The sequence below is a fragment of the Apium graveolens genome, chromosome 1 (genome assembly GCF_009905375.1).
Source record: "Apium graveolens cultivar Ventura chromosome 1, ASM990537v1, whole genome shotgun sequence".
In the NCBI taxonomy this organism is placed as follows: domain Eukaryota; kingdom Viridiplantae; phylum Streptophyta; class Magnoliopsida; order Apiales; family Apiaceae; genus Apium; species Apium graveolens.
The window spans coordinates 195,629,659-195,645,531 of record NC_133647.1 but is presented as its reverse complement, the minus strand read 5'-3'; the positions used below and the strand labels follow the sequence as shown (position 1 = coordinate 195,645,531).

The 15,873-nt window shown below is 32.4% G+C and overlaps 3 protein-coding genes across 4 annotated transcripts; 2 read left to right on the top strand and 1 right to left on the bottom strand.

The window, feature by feature from the left end:
- Positions 1-2,958: 2,958 nt before the first annotated feature.
- LOC141723744 (ethylene-responsive transcription factor ERF098-like) lies at positions 2,959-3,623 on the bottom strand. The gene has a single exon (XM_074525635.1). The coding sequence runs from the start codon at positions 3,575-3,577 to the stop codon at positions 3,146-3,148; it is 432 nt and encodes a 143-aa protein (XP_074381736.1). The 5' UTR covers positions 3,578-3,623; the 3' UTR covers positions 2,959-3,145.
- A 5,262-nt stretch (positions 3,624-8,885) lies between these two features.
- Positions 8,886-11,255, top strand: LOC141723737 (uncharacterized). The gene has a single exon (XM_074525623.1). The coding sequence runs from the start codon at positions 8,957-8,959 to the stop codon at positions 10,925-10,927; it is 1,971 nt and encodes a 656-aa protein (XP_074381724.1). The 5' UTR covers positions 8,886-8,956; the 3' UTR covers positions 10,928-11,255.
- A 1,368-nt stretch (positions 11,256-12,623) lies between these two features.
- LOC141676012 (serine/threonine-protein phosphatase PP1 isozyme 3-like) lies at positions 12,624-15,871 on the top strand. Of its 2 annotated transcripts, none has more exons than XM_074482084.1 (4): positions 12,624-13,054; positions 13,832-14,391; positions 14,938-15,156; positions 15,437-15,871. In XM_074482084.1, the coding sequence occupies exons 1-4, from the start codon at positions 12,880-12,882 to the stop codon at positions 15,446-15,448; spliced, it is 966 nt and encodes a 321-aa protein (XP_074338185.1). In that variant the 5' UTR covers positions 12,624-12,879; the 3' UTR covers positions 15,449-15,871. The 2 variants fall into 2 exon arrangements, with proteins under 2 accessions (XP_074338185.1, XP_074338184.1); XM_074482083.1 differs by having other exon boundaries at positions 12,632-13,054; positions 15,466-15,871.
- The last annotated feature ends 2 nt before the right edge of the window (positions 15,872-15,873 follow it).

Sequence of the window (15,873 nt, the reverse complement as noted above, 5' to 3'; positions counted from 1 at the left end):
AAATCGCAACCGCAACTCGCAACATATATTTATGATAAAATATATTTCAAAAAATGTAGTTCATATCATATAAATTAATAAGGATACGCATTTATTATATAATCTTAGGTTAATTTTAAAATTTCGTTCATAAGATTCACAATCATTATAAGATATATAACCAAACAAATGGAAAATGTAATCAACATGTAATTTTTTTTATCATTTTATTTTTTCTTTTCTCTCGCTTCCATGTTTTTTGTATGTTTTTAATATCTTTACTTCACACGGAGCATTAGTTTGTATTTTATTTTTAAATGTAAATTTATCACGTAACTTAAACTTGAATTTATTAATATTTTGAATTTATTTTTTGTAAATTATTAATTATTTTAAAATAAGTGGTTGAACCGCAAATCGATCCGCAATAACCGCAAATTCGCAACCGCAATTGACGCGGTTAACCGCAACCGCAAATACGTTTGCGGATGACAATTTTCTAAAATCGCTCTTCGTGATTTGATTCAACTTTTACCCCAAAAACAATCTGATACGAACCGCATACACCCCTACCTCGTAGTCATCGAGACATCACGTTTTAATGCAAATCCGAGACGAATTTGCCTCATCAATGTTAACTAGTTAGTCCCTTCTTGTGTATCCGTTCACGGGCGATCTAAAATTTACGGGACCTTAGTCAAAATCAAAATTTTAAGGTACACAAGTTACATCAGTTATGTATTTACTTAAACACCTATAAATAAATTTACTTAAATTGATTCTGCATTCTTCCCACACTATACATAAAGATGTCTCGCCCGAATGAATTAGTTGGTCACTTAAAATCACACCACGAAAACTAATACTCCTCCGTCTCACTCATTTCTTTATCATTTTTTTTTTATATTTGTCACACTTTTTAAGACTATTATAAAATATAGCTACATAATTATTTTTGAGATTTTTTTTGAATAAAAATTTAAACATCACATTTTTATTTCGAAGAAAAAATAATTAAAATTGTTGTTGGAGGAATTTCGTAACACACGAAATCGGAGGTTGCCGAAATAGTAGAGCATAATTCGTATGAATGTGGCTGATTTTAGGAGTCAGGGTTTATAAAAAATAGGGTGGCTGGACTTGGGAGGTGTCTTGATTTATCTCGTTGTATCGGATCCCTTTGCCAAAATATCTGCGTACCAACTTATATTGAATCAAGCCTACACAGTTCTATGAAATTGGGCTTATCCCTAAGAGACTTTAGGGATTAATGTGCTTGATTACCAATTTTATTTGATTTAATCTTGGCGTTGTGATATCTTTCTTGATTTGAAAGATATCGTTTCGAGATATTTTCCGTAATTAATTGACTGTGATTGATTATTTCCTCGTTTCAGGGAGAGGATAAATTTTGAGAATTAAATAATAATTATTAATCGGAATTAATAATTAATAATATTAAAAATTTGGAAATAATTAGGATAAACCACATTTTGTGGCATAACAAAAATATATTACAAATTATAATTAAAAAGAGTCTAAAAATACGTGCCAAATCCCATCTCGCAACACCCAATGCAAAGAACAAAGAACAAAGAACAAACATAGAGAGCAGTGAATAATGAATAATGTGGCTCTTCTTTAGTCCGGATCCTCTAATGTCGTGGTGTACGTAGAACCAAAACATCAGTGATAAGGACTTGATTTGTTTTGTCATCTCATCATTCTAGTGTCGGTCGTGCATTATTATTACTATTTTATTATTATATTTTTGGGAATTTATCAATAATACATTTTTTTATAAAATTATTTGCGATTTATAAAATTCTGATTTTTTTTTGTAAAAATACCATCTTATTCTCAAAATATTTACAAAAATATGATATTATATAAATAGGTTGCATTTAGTTTCAATTGTGCAACTGTTTCAGGTATTCAAGTTGTAATCTATGTTGTATATTAGTTTGCAAATTTGCAGAATGTATTTTGCAAATATTTTTAAAAATCAAGTTGCAAACGTGTTTGCAAAATAATTTTAAAATTATAAAACTTATTTTTACAAATATTTTTAAAAATTATAATATTTTTACAAAAATATTATAAAATTTGGATATTTATGAAAAAAAACCTTTTTTTGCAAATCAGGGGCGCCATAGGTTTCTGCAGGAGTTATTTAATACAATTTGCATAAAACTATTAGTTTTGTTAATAAATTTCATCATTTATAACATCAAATATATATTTATAATAAATATATGTGCCGTATCCCCCGCACCCGAATCCTCATATTATTTTATTTACCGAATACATGTATCCCCGCACTACGCACCCGTATACTTGCTTCTTAGTCACACAGTGACTTAAACTAACCAGAGCCCTTATTGATCATGACATACTTGTAGCTGCAACTTGTTCTGGACATAAACTGATATGCATGCATATACTCAAACAGTAACTTAAACTAACAACAGACACACTACTGTAGTCTCGTATTGGGAGTATGTGGTTTTGCATCGTACAAGTTCAATCCACAGGCATCCGATACGTATATGGAATGTATGGATTGCGTTCAAAATTTCAATAATTGTCGATGTTAAGTAATGAGTGACTCTAAAATCTTAATAGGGCGTGTATATGAAATGTATAGATTATATTCAAATTTTCAATTACTGTCGATATTTAGTAATCAGTCTCTCTAAGATCTTAAGTTATCGCATGAAATCCCGACAATATCTTATGATATTCAACAATCGCGATATATGAGGTCACTGAAATACGAATAAATTTATTTATTTAATTACTCTCTCTGTCACATTGAATTCTATACATTACTTTTCGGCACCTTTTCAATGATTCTTTAAAACATAACTCAATAATATATTTTAAATTTTTTTCTGAATAAAAGTTTTATGTTTAAACTTGTAGTCAAAAAAAAATTAAAAAAAATATTATAAAACTATATTTTATAAAAAGCTCGAAATAGGTGCAAATAGTAAACACTGAGAACCCGTAGGACAGAGGTACTATATATTAAAAGAATAGAATGATAGAAGAAGAGAGATAACAGAACTTAAGAAAAAATGTTTAAGTTTATTTCATCATGCAATCATGACTTGGACTGATTGATATTGAAGAAATGAGAGGAAAAGTATGTTGACAATCAAGTTTACTTGCTCTTCCTTCTGTTAGTATTGTTGTTTTTGGTCTGGTCAAAATCGAGAAGATCTTCGAGAACCTGATCATCCAAATACTCGAACTCAATTACATCTTTTCCTTCTTCAGTACTTCCTTGCATTGCAGAAGAAGAACTGGAACCAGAAGCAGAGGATGAACACGATGAAAAATGATCCGAAAGGCTACCGCTCTGCAAACCATACTCCTCCGGAAAATTCAGCACTGCCATGTGACCCCTCATAGAATATGCAGCACGGTCATAAGCTCTAGCTGCATCCTCTGCAGTGTTAAAAGTCCCTAGCCAAACCCTAGCACCCTGCCTAGCTGAATCTCGTATTTCAGCAGCATACTTCCCCCACGGCCGCCTCCGGACGCCTCGATACCGGAGCTCAGTCTTGTTACTAGGATCATTATTCTGGTTCATTGTTTGTTCAAGAGAAGCATGCTCAAGTTGTTGAAGTTGGAAGGAAGTAATAGTCACTATATATAGTTGCAAAAAGTGCATGAAACATGAAAGCAACTAAATTATTCTGGTAAAATTTAGTTTGAAAAGTGGGCCCTACAAATTGACGTGGACAAGTATCTGGATGTAGTTTGTGCACACGTGGTAGAGAACCTTATTAGGTTGGCAACTGTGAATTGTATGATGACCAAAATGTGAGTCAGTGAATGTATCTGGCTCTGGTCAAGGTGATGGCTTTCAAGTACATTTTAGTGCATTAACTTTTGTAATTGAAGCCAAAAAGAATTAAGATTGTTAATGTGATACTCACGTGTTAAGTATTTGTTCATTTCTACAATCTTACTACTAGATTGGTCAAACACAAACAATATCAATACTCGCTTCATCCCTTTTAATTATTTACATTTTTTAAAAAGTGTCTGAAGGTACATATAAAGTATAATTTGTTAAAAAAATTTACAATTTTGTTTTTTGAATAAAAAGTAAAACATTCAACTTTTATTCAGAAAAAGAAAATTATAAAAATAAGTTATATAACTATACTTTTTATGCACCTTAAAATGCGTGTCAGATACTTTCCCAGTAAACAATTGGAAGGGACTGAGAGAGTATTTGGTTTTATTTTAGGGTTTTTGGCTGTGTGGGCGTGAGCACCTATTAACCATTAAAATTTATAATTTTGGTGCATTTTGGCATACTGCAGAAAAACTGTTTATTTTTTTAATTGTGGTTGCAACTTTTATTCAGTTAAAATAATCATTTATAAGCTTTTCTAGAACGTTCCCTGGTTGTTTTAGTACATTGTATGCTGTTCTTGAAGTAAGTTTGAAAAAAATTAAGTTTCACTACAAGGATTTTAACAAGCATTATTTGCTACAACAAATGCTAACATGATAGCAACAAAAACTACAATTATTTTATTTAATAATAATATAATGCAATACAGATTACAGAGTGAAAGGAACTGGCATCATGCTTACCTCACTTGCGAGGTCATCACCTGATTCCTTAAGCTGGGTTGCACAATAAAGTATCTTTTGAAAGAGAACAAAGAACTTAAATTTCTTAATTTTTTATTATGTTTATTAAATTTGGAATTTGTCCCAGCTGTATTACGTTTAAATTAATAAAATTTATTTTTTGTTTGTCAAAAAAAATTGTAAAAGAAATTTTGATATCTTCCTTTTAGTATTATTAGTTTTCATAATTGACGCCAATAAAGAGCTAGTGTATTAGTCGAGCACCTTAGCTCTCGTACCCCTTTCATAATTAATTAACAACATTCTTTTTCATAATTGATATAAGTATATGAAAAATGTAACAAATATTAAATTAGAAATTCAATAATTAATATCAATGACTAAAATACTTTTTACTCTTTTAAATAAAGAATATTGATACGGGTAATCAATTGTTATTCAAAATTAATTTCAAATGTCACCGTATTTTGTCATGATTAACTATAAATCAATTTATAATATTGGATGCCAAATTGTCAAATTATCAATATTACGTTATTTGCGATTAAATTTTTATTTTAAATTTTAATAATTACAGTATAATTCATATCCTACAAATGAGTATATGTTCTAATAAATAAGAGCGAGGGTCGAATCTAAGAATTGGTTTCTTTTTGTAAATTGTAATTCACAACTTGTATTATGGATTGTGTGGTGTCTCCTAGTCTTGTGAAACAGCACAGTTGACCGTTGACCTTGAAGACCTTTTTTCCTTACTTTTGTTTGTATTTTAAATAATGTTAGACTAGAATTTGACCAGCTTCGATCTAGAGCATTACACTCATCAACATATTCTTCTAATTTATTCCAAAAATAAAAATTACATTCTTCTAAAATTCCACTATTCTAGAGAATTCCACTGATCAACAATGTTATAAGTACTAAAATATATTTTAAAATTATTAATTACACGTGGAAAATTTTAATCGGGAAGTGTTCATATATATATGAAAATAGCGTATTTTTTCTGTCGAAAAACATAATTTAATCTATTTATAAAAGGAATGATCAACAATTATTTGAAAATATATCATGATTTTCTTTTTATCATAATTTCAAAACAGTTTGGGGAACGAATTTGAGATTTGACGTTTCTCTAATCTACTTTCGATCAATCATGTTATTAATTTGTGGGGAAAAATGATGAGCAGTGCAAGGTTCCCCAAATATCTTATCCAAATTTTTTATCAAATGATGTGAGTGACACATGGCTTATTTTAATTCGTGGGTGCATATTAGTGCACGCGGGTACCATTTTATTATTAGGAAAGTTACCGGCCATTCATGTGACACATCAGATTTGGAGAATTTTTGAGATAAAAATTTGGGGTTTCTAGCATTTTCCAAAAATGATTTTATAATTCGAGTATTAATTCTCTGTATTGTTTGCAATTTGCGCCATCTTCGCTGGGCATTAAAAATGGGTCAAAGTTGTCTTAGATATAGATAAAGGTGACAGTTACATTATACACCCTTTAGGAAATTTTAAAATATAATTTATTATTTAAAATATATAATTAACTTATAAATGATAAGTATATGAACATTTATAAATTATATAAATATTTGGATAATTTTACCTATAAGTTAAATTTTTTTTACTTAAATGAATTAGAAGAAATTATTTTTTTAATACAATCATCTTAATTTGTGAATTTTAAATTTAACCACAAACATATACTTTAAAACTAAAGTTAATAAAAAAACTAAAAAACAAAATAAGTTAAGAAAAAATATGTCATTACTAATATTCAACTTATCAGGTTATAAATTCGACTTATAAGTGGGGTCGATAAACATTCGCCGATAAGTATTTACGGGTTTATAAGTTAATAAGTCAGTTAAATCGGGGTCGCCAAATAGGTCCATAGTTACATTTCGATAAATGAATATTATAAATTAGAATTTTAGTCTATATCGTTAAATTATTTATTTATCTCTAACAAAAAATATTATTATGGTCATTAAGATCCAAAAAAGTATGAAAAATTATCAATATATTACTTTTTCTAAGTTTTTTTTGTAATTTTATGATATTTTTAAAAACATTGTAAAAATACGATTTGTAACAAAAAAATAACCAAATATGTAATTATACTGAAAATGTATTTTTATTTATTTATTACAATTGAGATTGTATCGAATTACATTTTAGATTCTCTGTTATAGAAATCGGCCGATTTTTTAAAAATCGCCGATAAATCGCTCAAAAATCAGTCAAAATATTTGTCTGATTTGACCGATTTCCGATAAATCGCCGATTAATCATCCGATTGTTTAAAAATCGTCCGATAAATTATAAATCGGTACCTCAACCGAATAGTTCCGATTTCCGAAATCTGTAACACTGTTTAGATTATATATTTTTAAAAAAACTTCAAAAAATATTTATTCAATAAAATTATTCGTTTATCGAAATTCATTTACGGAGGCAACGATTCATGGAATAGTCGATGGTGGCTATGGTGAATTATGTAGGAGGATACAGGGCTACCTACAAAATTAGTTTCCGAGTTGTGGGTTCAATGATCCCGTACATGTGTGTGGAGCCGGTTGTATTGAGTGTCCCAAACTACTAATTCGATGTGTGGCTAAAAATGGAAGTTCGTTTGGACGCACTACCTAATAATAATGCCTATTTTTAGAAAGAAAATAGAATTTCTATTATTCATTTTGGACTGAGTCCAATGTGAAAATTTGGTCCTTTATTATGGATGGAGCCCAAATAGGCATTGTTTGTATTATGCAGTTTTACGTATTTCGAAATCGGAATTATTCGGTTAAGGTACTGATTTACGATTTATCGGACGATTTTTAAAAAATTAGACGATTTATCGGCGATTTGTCGGAAATCAGTCAAATAGAACAAATATTTTTGACCGATTTTTCAGCGATTTATCGGCGATTTTTGAAAAATCGACCGATTTCTATAACAGAGGTATTATGCTTTAAAAAAAATTGAATTTTATGCTGGAAAATTATTAAAGATTTGTTTTTGAAGAATAAAATATTTTTTGTAAATAATTTGACAACTAGGTTTTACAAGTCATCATAAATATTGACATTGATATTTGAGATTTTTTTAATAATACCTTTTTTTGTAAAAATATAACCTTTTTAAAGTTTTTATCTACAAAAATTTGATTTTATAATTTTTTTGCAAAAATACGATTTTACAATCGGATGCAGTCCGATACAATTTCAAATGCAAAAAAAAATTTCAGTTATCTTTCAAAATATGCAAAAAGAAGTTGTATGTGGTTGATTTCGATCGTAAATCGTATTTTTATAAAAACAAATTCAAAATATAATATAATCGCAAACAAATATAGATTTTTTTTAGAATTACTTTCTATTTTTTCTATATAAATAATTCATTTTTTATCTTTTTTAATGAGCAAAGTTTGGGGCCCGCAATGGATGCAAATTTGTTCTCATTACATATGGTATGGTGGGATTCGTAATAATACACCAAATCCATAATAATATTTATAAAGAAATGACAACCGGAATCTATTTACTTAAATCAAAAAATAAACTTAGAGAGATCTCCGGTAACTCCACCTTCCACAGGCGTTGATTTTGCAAGGTTCTTAATATTTATATTTACCAAAGTTAAACATCTTTAAACTGAGAGGGGCGAGATTAAAAAAAATATTATTTTAGCGAGTTAATTATTTTATCGAGAATAAAGATACACTATGTCTATTATGTTGGGATCGGGGAAAAATATTGAGTAGTGCTAGGTACCCCAAATTTCTTCCCCAAAAGATTTACCAAATGCCGTGGCTGACACATAGTTGATTTTAATTGGTGGGCGCATATAAATGCACGCGGGATCTCATATTATAATTAGGAAGGTTGTCAAATATTCATATGAAACATCGGATTTGGGGAATTATTTGGTGTAAAAATTTGGGGTCTCTAGGGATTTTCCAAAAATATTATTTTAGCGAGATTATTATTTTATCGATTATTTTTTTTATCGAGGTTTAACTGTATTTAGGCTTTATTTTTACCTGAGAAAGATTGACCATATAACAAACGTTGATACGCTTAATATCTCATAACAATTTGGCAAAAAAATAAAAAATATCTCATAACAATTAGGAAAAAAAATATCAAAAGGATAAACATTAGAAAGAAAAATTTTCGGATCATAATCTTATCATTTTATGTCCGGCCTAATCACCAATAGCTTAAACCCTAATAGGTTAAACCCTACCCATTTTACAGAACTCTTCCGCTTCTTTTGTTTTTTCACTATAACTGCCTCTAACAAATCAGGTCATTTAAGACGGAACCGAATTTATAACCAGCCATGCAATCACTCCTAAAACGAGGTTTTTCAACCTTGACTTCTCAACACCAAACTTTCATTCCTAAAACCCTAGGTTTTTGTCCATCCAAACACTTGGAACATCAAACAAGATGCATGGCATCTCAAACTCAAACGATAACACGATTCGAATACGATTACCGCAAAAACCCTCGAATGGCCTTAACCAAGAACAGATCGCCCGCGTATTCGAGCGCGGGCAATCCATGCTTGGACTTCTTCTTTCAAGTTGTTGTTCCACATTACACTCCAAGTCATACTTTAAGTTTTCAACTGAAGAAGGCATGGGATCATGATCCACTTACTACTCTGAAACTCATCTGTAATCTTCGAGGCGTTAAGGGCACGGGCAAGGCCGATAAGGAGAATTTCTACACCGCCGCGCTCTGGTTGCATGAGAATCATAACAAAAATTTAGCTTGTAATTTATCGGCCATGGCCTCGTTTGGTTATCTTAAGGATTTGCTTGAGATATTGTTTTTGCTACTTGAAGGTGCACAAGCACGGGCACATATTCGAAGCATTTGGGAGATGAAGAAAAGGCAATGTGTAGCGCGGAATAATCTGAGGCCTTATGGTACTAAAAAGCCTCGTAAGAAAGACGTTGCGAAAGACAAAAGATTGAGAGAATTGTTGCCGAGAGAAGGGAGAGTTGAAGCAAACGACATGAAGATGAAAGTGGAAAGGGAAATGGCTAGCATTTTACGCAAGGAGAAGCGGGCTGAAAGAGCTAAGAAATTATGGAAGTTATACAACAGAGATAGGTATTTTGAGTTCTTGTATGAAAATGTTTCGAGTTTGTTTGCTGATATGTTGAAGGCGGATATGGAGTGCTTTGATTCAGGTAAGACTAATAAAATTAGTTTAGCAGCAAAATGGTGTCCTTCACTTGATTCATTTTACGATAAGTACACCTACATTTGTGGAAGCATCGCGAAGAAAGTATTTCCTCGTGAATCTTACCCTGAGTACGAAGGAATTGAGGATGCACATTATGAGTATAGAGTTAGAGACAGGCTGAGGAAACAAGTACTGGTTCCGCTTCGTGAGGTGCTTAAGTTGCCTGAGGTTTATATGAGTGCACAAAAATGGACTTCACTTGCATACAACAGAGTTGCATCTGTTGCAATGAAGAATTACACTGATGTGTTTATGTGGCATGACAAAGAAAGGTTTACTAAGTATCTCGAGGATGTCAAAGAAGGGAAGGCAAAAATCGCAGCAGGAGCATTGTTCCCTCATGATATAATCAAGACTTGTTTGCAAGGTGAGAGTGAGGGGAAAGAGACTGTGGCAGAGTTGCAATGGAAAAGGATGGTGGATGATATGTTAGACAAAGGTAAATTATCGAATAGTATTGCAGTGTGTGATGTTTCGGCTTATATAACTGCACTTCCGAAGAATGTCACACTGGGGCTTGGTTTATTACTTTCGGAGTTGAGTGAAGGGCCTTGGAAGGGTCAAGTCATTACATTCAGTCAGAACCCGCAGCTTCACTTGATCCAGGGGAATAGTCTCTTAGAGAAGTGCAAATTTTTCGATAGCCTGCAGTACGGACCTAACACAAATTTCCGGAGAGTGTTTGATCAGATACTGAATGTTGCTCTTGTTGCAAAGCTGAGCAAAGAGGAAATGATTAAGAGGGTTTTTGTTTTCAGTCATATGGAGTTCAATCAAGCATCGCAGAATAAATGGGAGACTGATTACCAGGCCATTAAGAAGAAGTTTAAGAAAAATGGCTATGATGTTCCTGAAATTCTGTTTTGGAATGTCAGTGGCACGTGTGCCACACCGGTGACAGCCAAACAAACTGGAGTAGCTTTGCTTAGTGGATTTTCGAAGAATTTGTTCACCATGTTCTTGGATCATGATGGGGCTATCGATCCTAGGATGGCAATGCAAGTTGCTCTTTCCCGTAAAGAGTATGAAAAGCTAGTCTGGTATGATGATTGATCGAGACTGAGGGGCCGTTTGAATTATGGGATTTCAACCCAGTTAATAGGAATAAGGTTTTAATACAATTTGTATTTGTATTAAAATCTCATTCTCATTTCAGTTAACCGGGTTGGAATATCATAAACGAAACGCCACTTGTTACATAATAGCTAGCCATTAGGTCGTACTACTTAATAAGGCTGATTTCTCAGTTAAAGTTTTTGAACATTACCAGCATGTAAACATCCGAGTATGCATGTGCTTTATTTCTGATAATTTCCAGTGATTTATTTTCTGTTTGTTCAGAAGCTGAAATTTGCAACAAAATAATCATGTTCATCTTTATGTAGTAAAGTCCTACTGCTTCTCTACTCTGTTTCAGATTTTACGAATTTTAAACTTACAATGAAACTAATTAAACCAGCTGCCATTTTTAGTAACATCTTTCACTCTATGAATCCAAAGAATGTGTAGGACTGCAAAACAGCAGGGGACTCGAATATAACATTTGTAAACATGGTCTTAGATTTAGAGGCTGCCATTTCTGGAGATGACTGTTTGAGATTAGTTTATGACTGAAAAAATAGGTGCTTAATACAGTTTTGAATCATTATTATGTGTTTGGCATTCCTCATTAAACAATCAAGTCAGAGAAGTTCTCGACAGAACTTGTTATGTTTTGTTTTTCATCAATGTTAAACGGAAGGATTCTGGAAACAACTGCTTAAATTTAGAACAAACTTCAGTTCATTGTAGAGCTATTCGAATTTTGCTTGCAACTGCAAGTTGGCAGTGAAACGTCCACCAGACATCCACTGTAAGTTGGTGATTTCTGTTTTCATTTCTATTTCAGATAACTAGAACTATCTGAATATTTTTGGATTTAATGAATAACGATCTTTTTAGGTTTCAAACTGGAAAGCTAATTACTGGAGAAGGTTCAGAGGAAGTAAGGCCTCCAATAACTGAATCAAGTATCTAGAAAAGTTCTTGAAGAACTAATGAAGCCATTGGTTTACTACTCACTACTTAGCAATGGTGAGAGTTCATCAGTTCAATCATCTAAATAGTCAAACCGAACATTCTAAAGAAAAATATATAACTTCAAGCATCCGTCAGTAAAAAAATCACGATCACATCGACCATAGCCACATCAGGCACAAGACGAGGCCTTGCAAGATTTTGGACAGAACAATTAGCAGCACCTGTGGACACTGATATCTTGATGAATCAGTTTTTTTCAGGTCAGCAGTTTTTTTTCAGGTCAGCAGTTTGATATCTTGATGAACCACAGAAGTGATAAAATTTATCTTATCTGATTTCGATCAAATTCCTATAATGTCTTTAGTTTGCAGGGGTGAGTAAAATATATATCAGAACAAAGACAATTTAGGAGAAAGAACCAGTCAATGTTATCAAAGGTTTAGGCCATGTCAAACTTGGTTGCACAAATTAGCTACCAAAGATAAAAATAAAAATTGCTTGCACATCAACTTGGCCTTGATTGCTTGTGACAAACTTTATGTGGCACACATAAATAAACACATATTTGAAATGTAATGCATTTAAGTATTCTCTACTATAAGACTTTTCTCTGTCATTATACAATTGGTAATTGGACCACTGGTTGTCATTCTCAGCCTAACAGATAGTGCAATCTTGATAGATACACAAAGCTAATACAGCACAATTTACATATATAGAATCACTAACCATTGACTTTTCCATCTTTTACATATTCTTTGCTGCTGTATTATGAAAAGAATCTATTCACTTGTTATTCTTTCTTTGCCTCTTTGCCCTTTTGATCAGTTCAATATTAAAATTTCTATTTTTTCTTACCCAACTAGCATGCTAACAACCAAGAACAAGGCCAGTTACAATATTATGTCCAGCCCTACTTGACTTTATATATATTTGTATTTCAAGGTTTTGATCAATTGTTGTACAAGAAGTTCATTAAAGTTAAGATGGAAACTTTGGTTCTTGATGATATAATCAACAGATTGTTACAAGTTAGAGGAAGAGCAGGGAAGCAAGTGCTGCTAAAAGAGTCAGAGATCAAGCAGCTTTGCCTTTGTTCTAAAGATTTGTTCTTGAAACAGCCCACTCTTTTGGACCTTGAGGCACCTATCAAAATTTGTGGTATATCTTTATCAACTTATCTTTTTTCATGATGCTTATTTGATGTATTGATGTTGATAAGTTCAGTTTATGCTTGAGGTGTGTTTGAATATTCTTAATTGTGTTTTCTTGGCTACTTGGCCAATACATACTCTTAAGATAGTTATTGAAGTTGACTTGATTAAGCTCACCATGGCAATTGAATTGACATACAAGATTTTCTAATAGCAGAAGTTTATTTGCACAGTCAGTATCTCAGTTCATATTTGTAACTTGTTCGCATAAATTCTGACTCGTTAATTGTGGATTTGTTAGCTTCTTTATTGCACAGACACAGAGTTCTAGTTTCTAGTTTTACAGTATTTTGAGTTATACTTTCTACTTTGACTCATTTCTTAAATTGTTTTAGTTGCTTGGGTCTTTTAAATTGACCAGGAAAAAGCATTAGAAGTAGCATCACTTATTGTCTTTGTTCTTCATTCTTGAGCTTGAGGGTTTCATACTGGTCCATCCCAGAAAGGTCACCTCACTTGCTTCGTATTGGGACCGAATGATGTAGAGTTCCTCGTGTATTTTTATGAATTTTGAGTCCTTTCAGAGAAGGCTTACATCCTAAAATTTCTTGTACATCTCCCCTAAAATTTTAATTAATGGTTAAGGTATATGTAATTTCCTGCGCCTAATTAAATGTCTTCTTAACAGTTTTAGGTTGTGAGAGGGTTGGTGCTAAAATTTTATTTATAGTGTCTGTCTTAAGAAAGTTAATGTCTAATTTTAATTACTTTTTGAAATATTTAGGGGATATTCATGGTCAATATTCTGATCTACTGAGGCTTTTCGAATATGGTGGCTTCCCTCCAAGATCCAAATATCTATTTTTGGGCGATTATGTAGATCGTGGAAAGCACAGTTTGGAAACCATATGCCTTCTCCTTGCATTCAAGATAAAGTATCCTAAAAATATTTTCCTTTTGAGGGGCAATCACGAATGTGATTCTGTAAATCGCATATATGGATTTTATGATGAGTGTAAGCGAAGATTCAATGTCAAGATATGGAAACTCTTTACAGATACTTTTAACTGCCTTCCCGTGGCAGCCCTCATAGATGAGAGGATACTGTGTATGCATGGAGGTCTTTCACCTGACTTAAACAGTTTAGATCAAATTAGGAATTTAAAGCGTCCAGTTAATGTTCCAGAGAGTGGCTTACTCTGCGATCTACTGTGGTCAGATCCTAGTAGGAATCTTAAAGGGTGGGGAGCAAATGATAGAGGAGTATCCTATACCTTTGGTGCCGATAAGGTGACAGAGTTTCTTCAAAAGCATGATCTTGACCTTATATGCCGTGCTCACCAGGTATATATTTCTCTGTATCATTAGAGCAAAAATATGAACTCGTAGTTACTTGTTACTGATTTAAACATGAAAATTGTTACCTGATCACATAAATACCGCTAAAAAATCTATAAAGCACTGCAAAAAAATACGATGACCTACAAGGTTCTATTTGGGATTCTTTAAAAAGATTTTTTGGTGAAATTGATGTGATCAGATAAGATGGAAGGGTGCAAAGCCATTAAGTGGGGCGATACAAACCAGAATGATGACTGAAAGATGGTTGTGTTCCGTCTTCTCTGAGGAAGAGAAGCAGCAGACATACTGGACACATTTTTTTCATTTGTTGCATTTGCAAACATTTCCATAAGTAAATTTAGTAATTATTTTTCATTTGTTGCATTTTTTTCACACTTTCGCTTTAAATCAAGAAATAGAAAGTAAATTTAGTTCAGCAACTCAACTAGAGAATGTCACTTCAGTAACCATTATCCACAGGTTCATTTCCTCGTGTTGTGTTACTCTCTTAGTAACCCTCAGTATCTCATTATCAATTCATGTTTGCAGGTAGTCGAAGATGGATATGAGTTTTTTGCAGATAGACAACTTGTAACTATATTCTCAGCCCCCAACTACTGTGGAGAATTTGATAATGCTGGTGTTTTGATGAGCGTGGATGAAACGTTGTTGTGCTCTTTCCAAATACTAAAGCCTGAAGAAAAGAATCCGAAGTTTATGTTAGGGAGCTTAAGTACAATGCGAGGAAATCCATTCACCAAAACAAAGGTAATCTTCTACTGACTAATTTTGAATATAGTAATTACAGAAAAATTTCTGAACTGATGAATAAGAATAGTTTGTAGAATTATTAATGGTAAGCTATCATGCATACATCGAGAAAATTTAATTTACTATAGAACCTATTGTTTAAGCAAGAGCATATTCTTAGGCTCAAAACAGAAGTGCACCTACCACCTACATCTGTTTCTGACATTTTTTGTGTTCTGCTCAGTAGCATATTAATGATTCAACTCGATAATTAATTTTTTTTTATTACCTTGGCTAGTTTCTTATATAACTCCAACTCATTTCCAGTCATTCATTGGCACAAGTATATGACTAAATGTTCTAGCTATCGTCGGGAAAGAGAATCATCCAGCTGCTGGTGCCTAGGACAGAATGCAGATGTTACTGGAATCGGAAGTTTTTTGTACAGGAGGATAAAAGCATTTGAAGCAGTCTCGAATAAATAAAATAATGGGGATGAACCACAGTAAGGCCATACAGAGTAGAAGCTATGTAGGATGGCTGTTGTAATAATCATTAGTTTTAATCTTGAAAACCAATTTTGAGAAGACAAGCCATGGTCTCAGTATGCATGAAAATAGACTTTGCTCAACAGAATGTTAGTCTATGTACATGAATTTGTAAGTTATGTCATGTTATTGTATTTGGTACTCCCTCGGTCCGTCCCTAAAAACGTTTTCACTTGTGTTGGACACC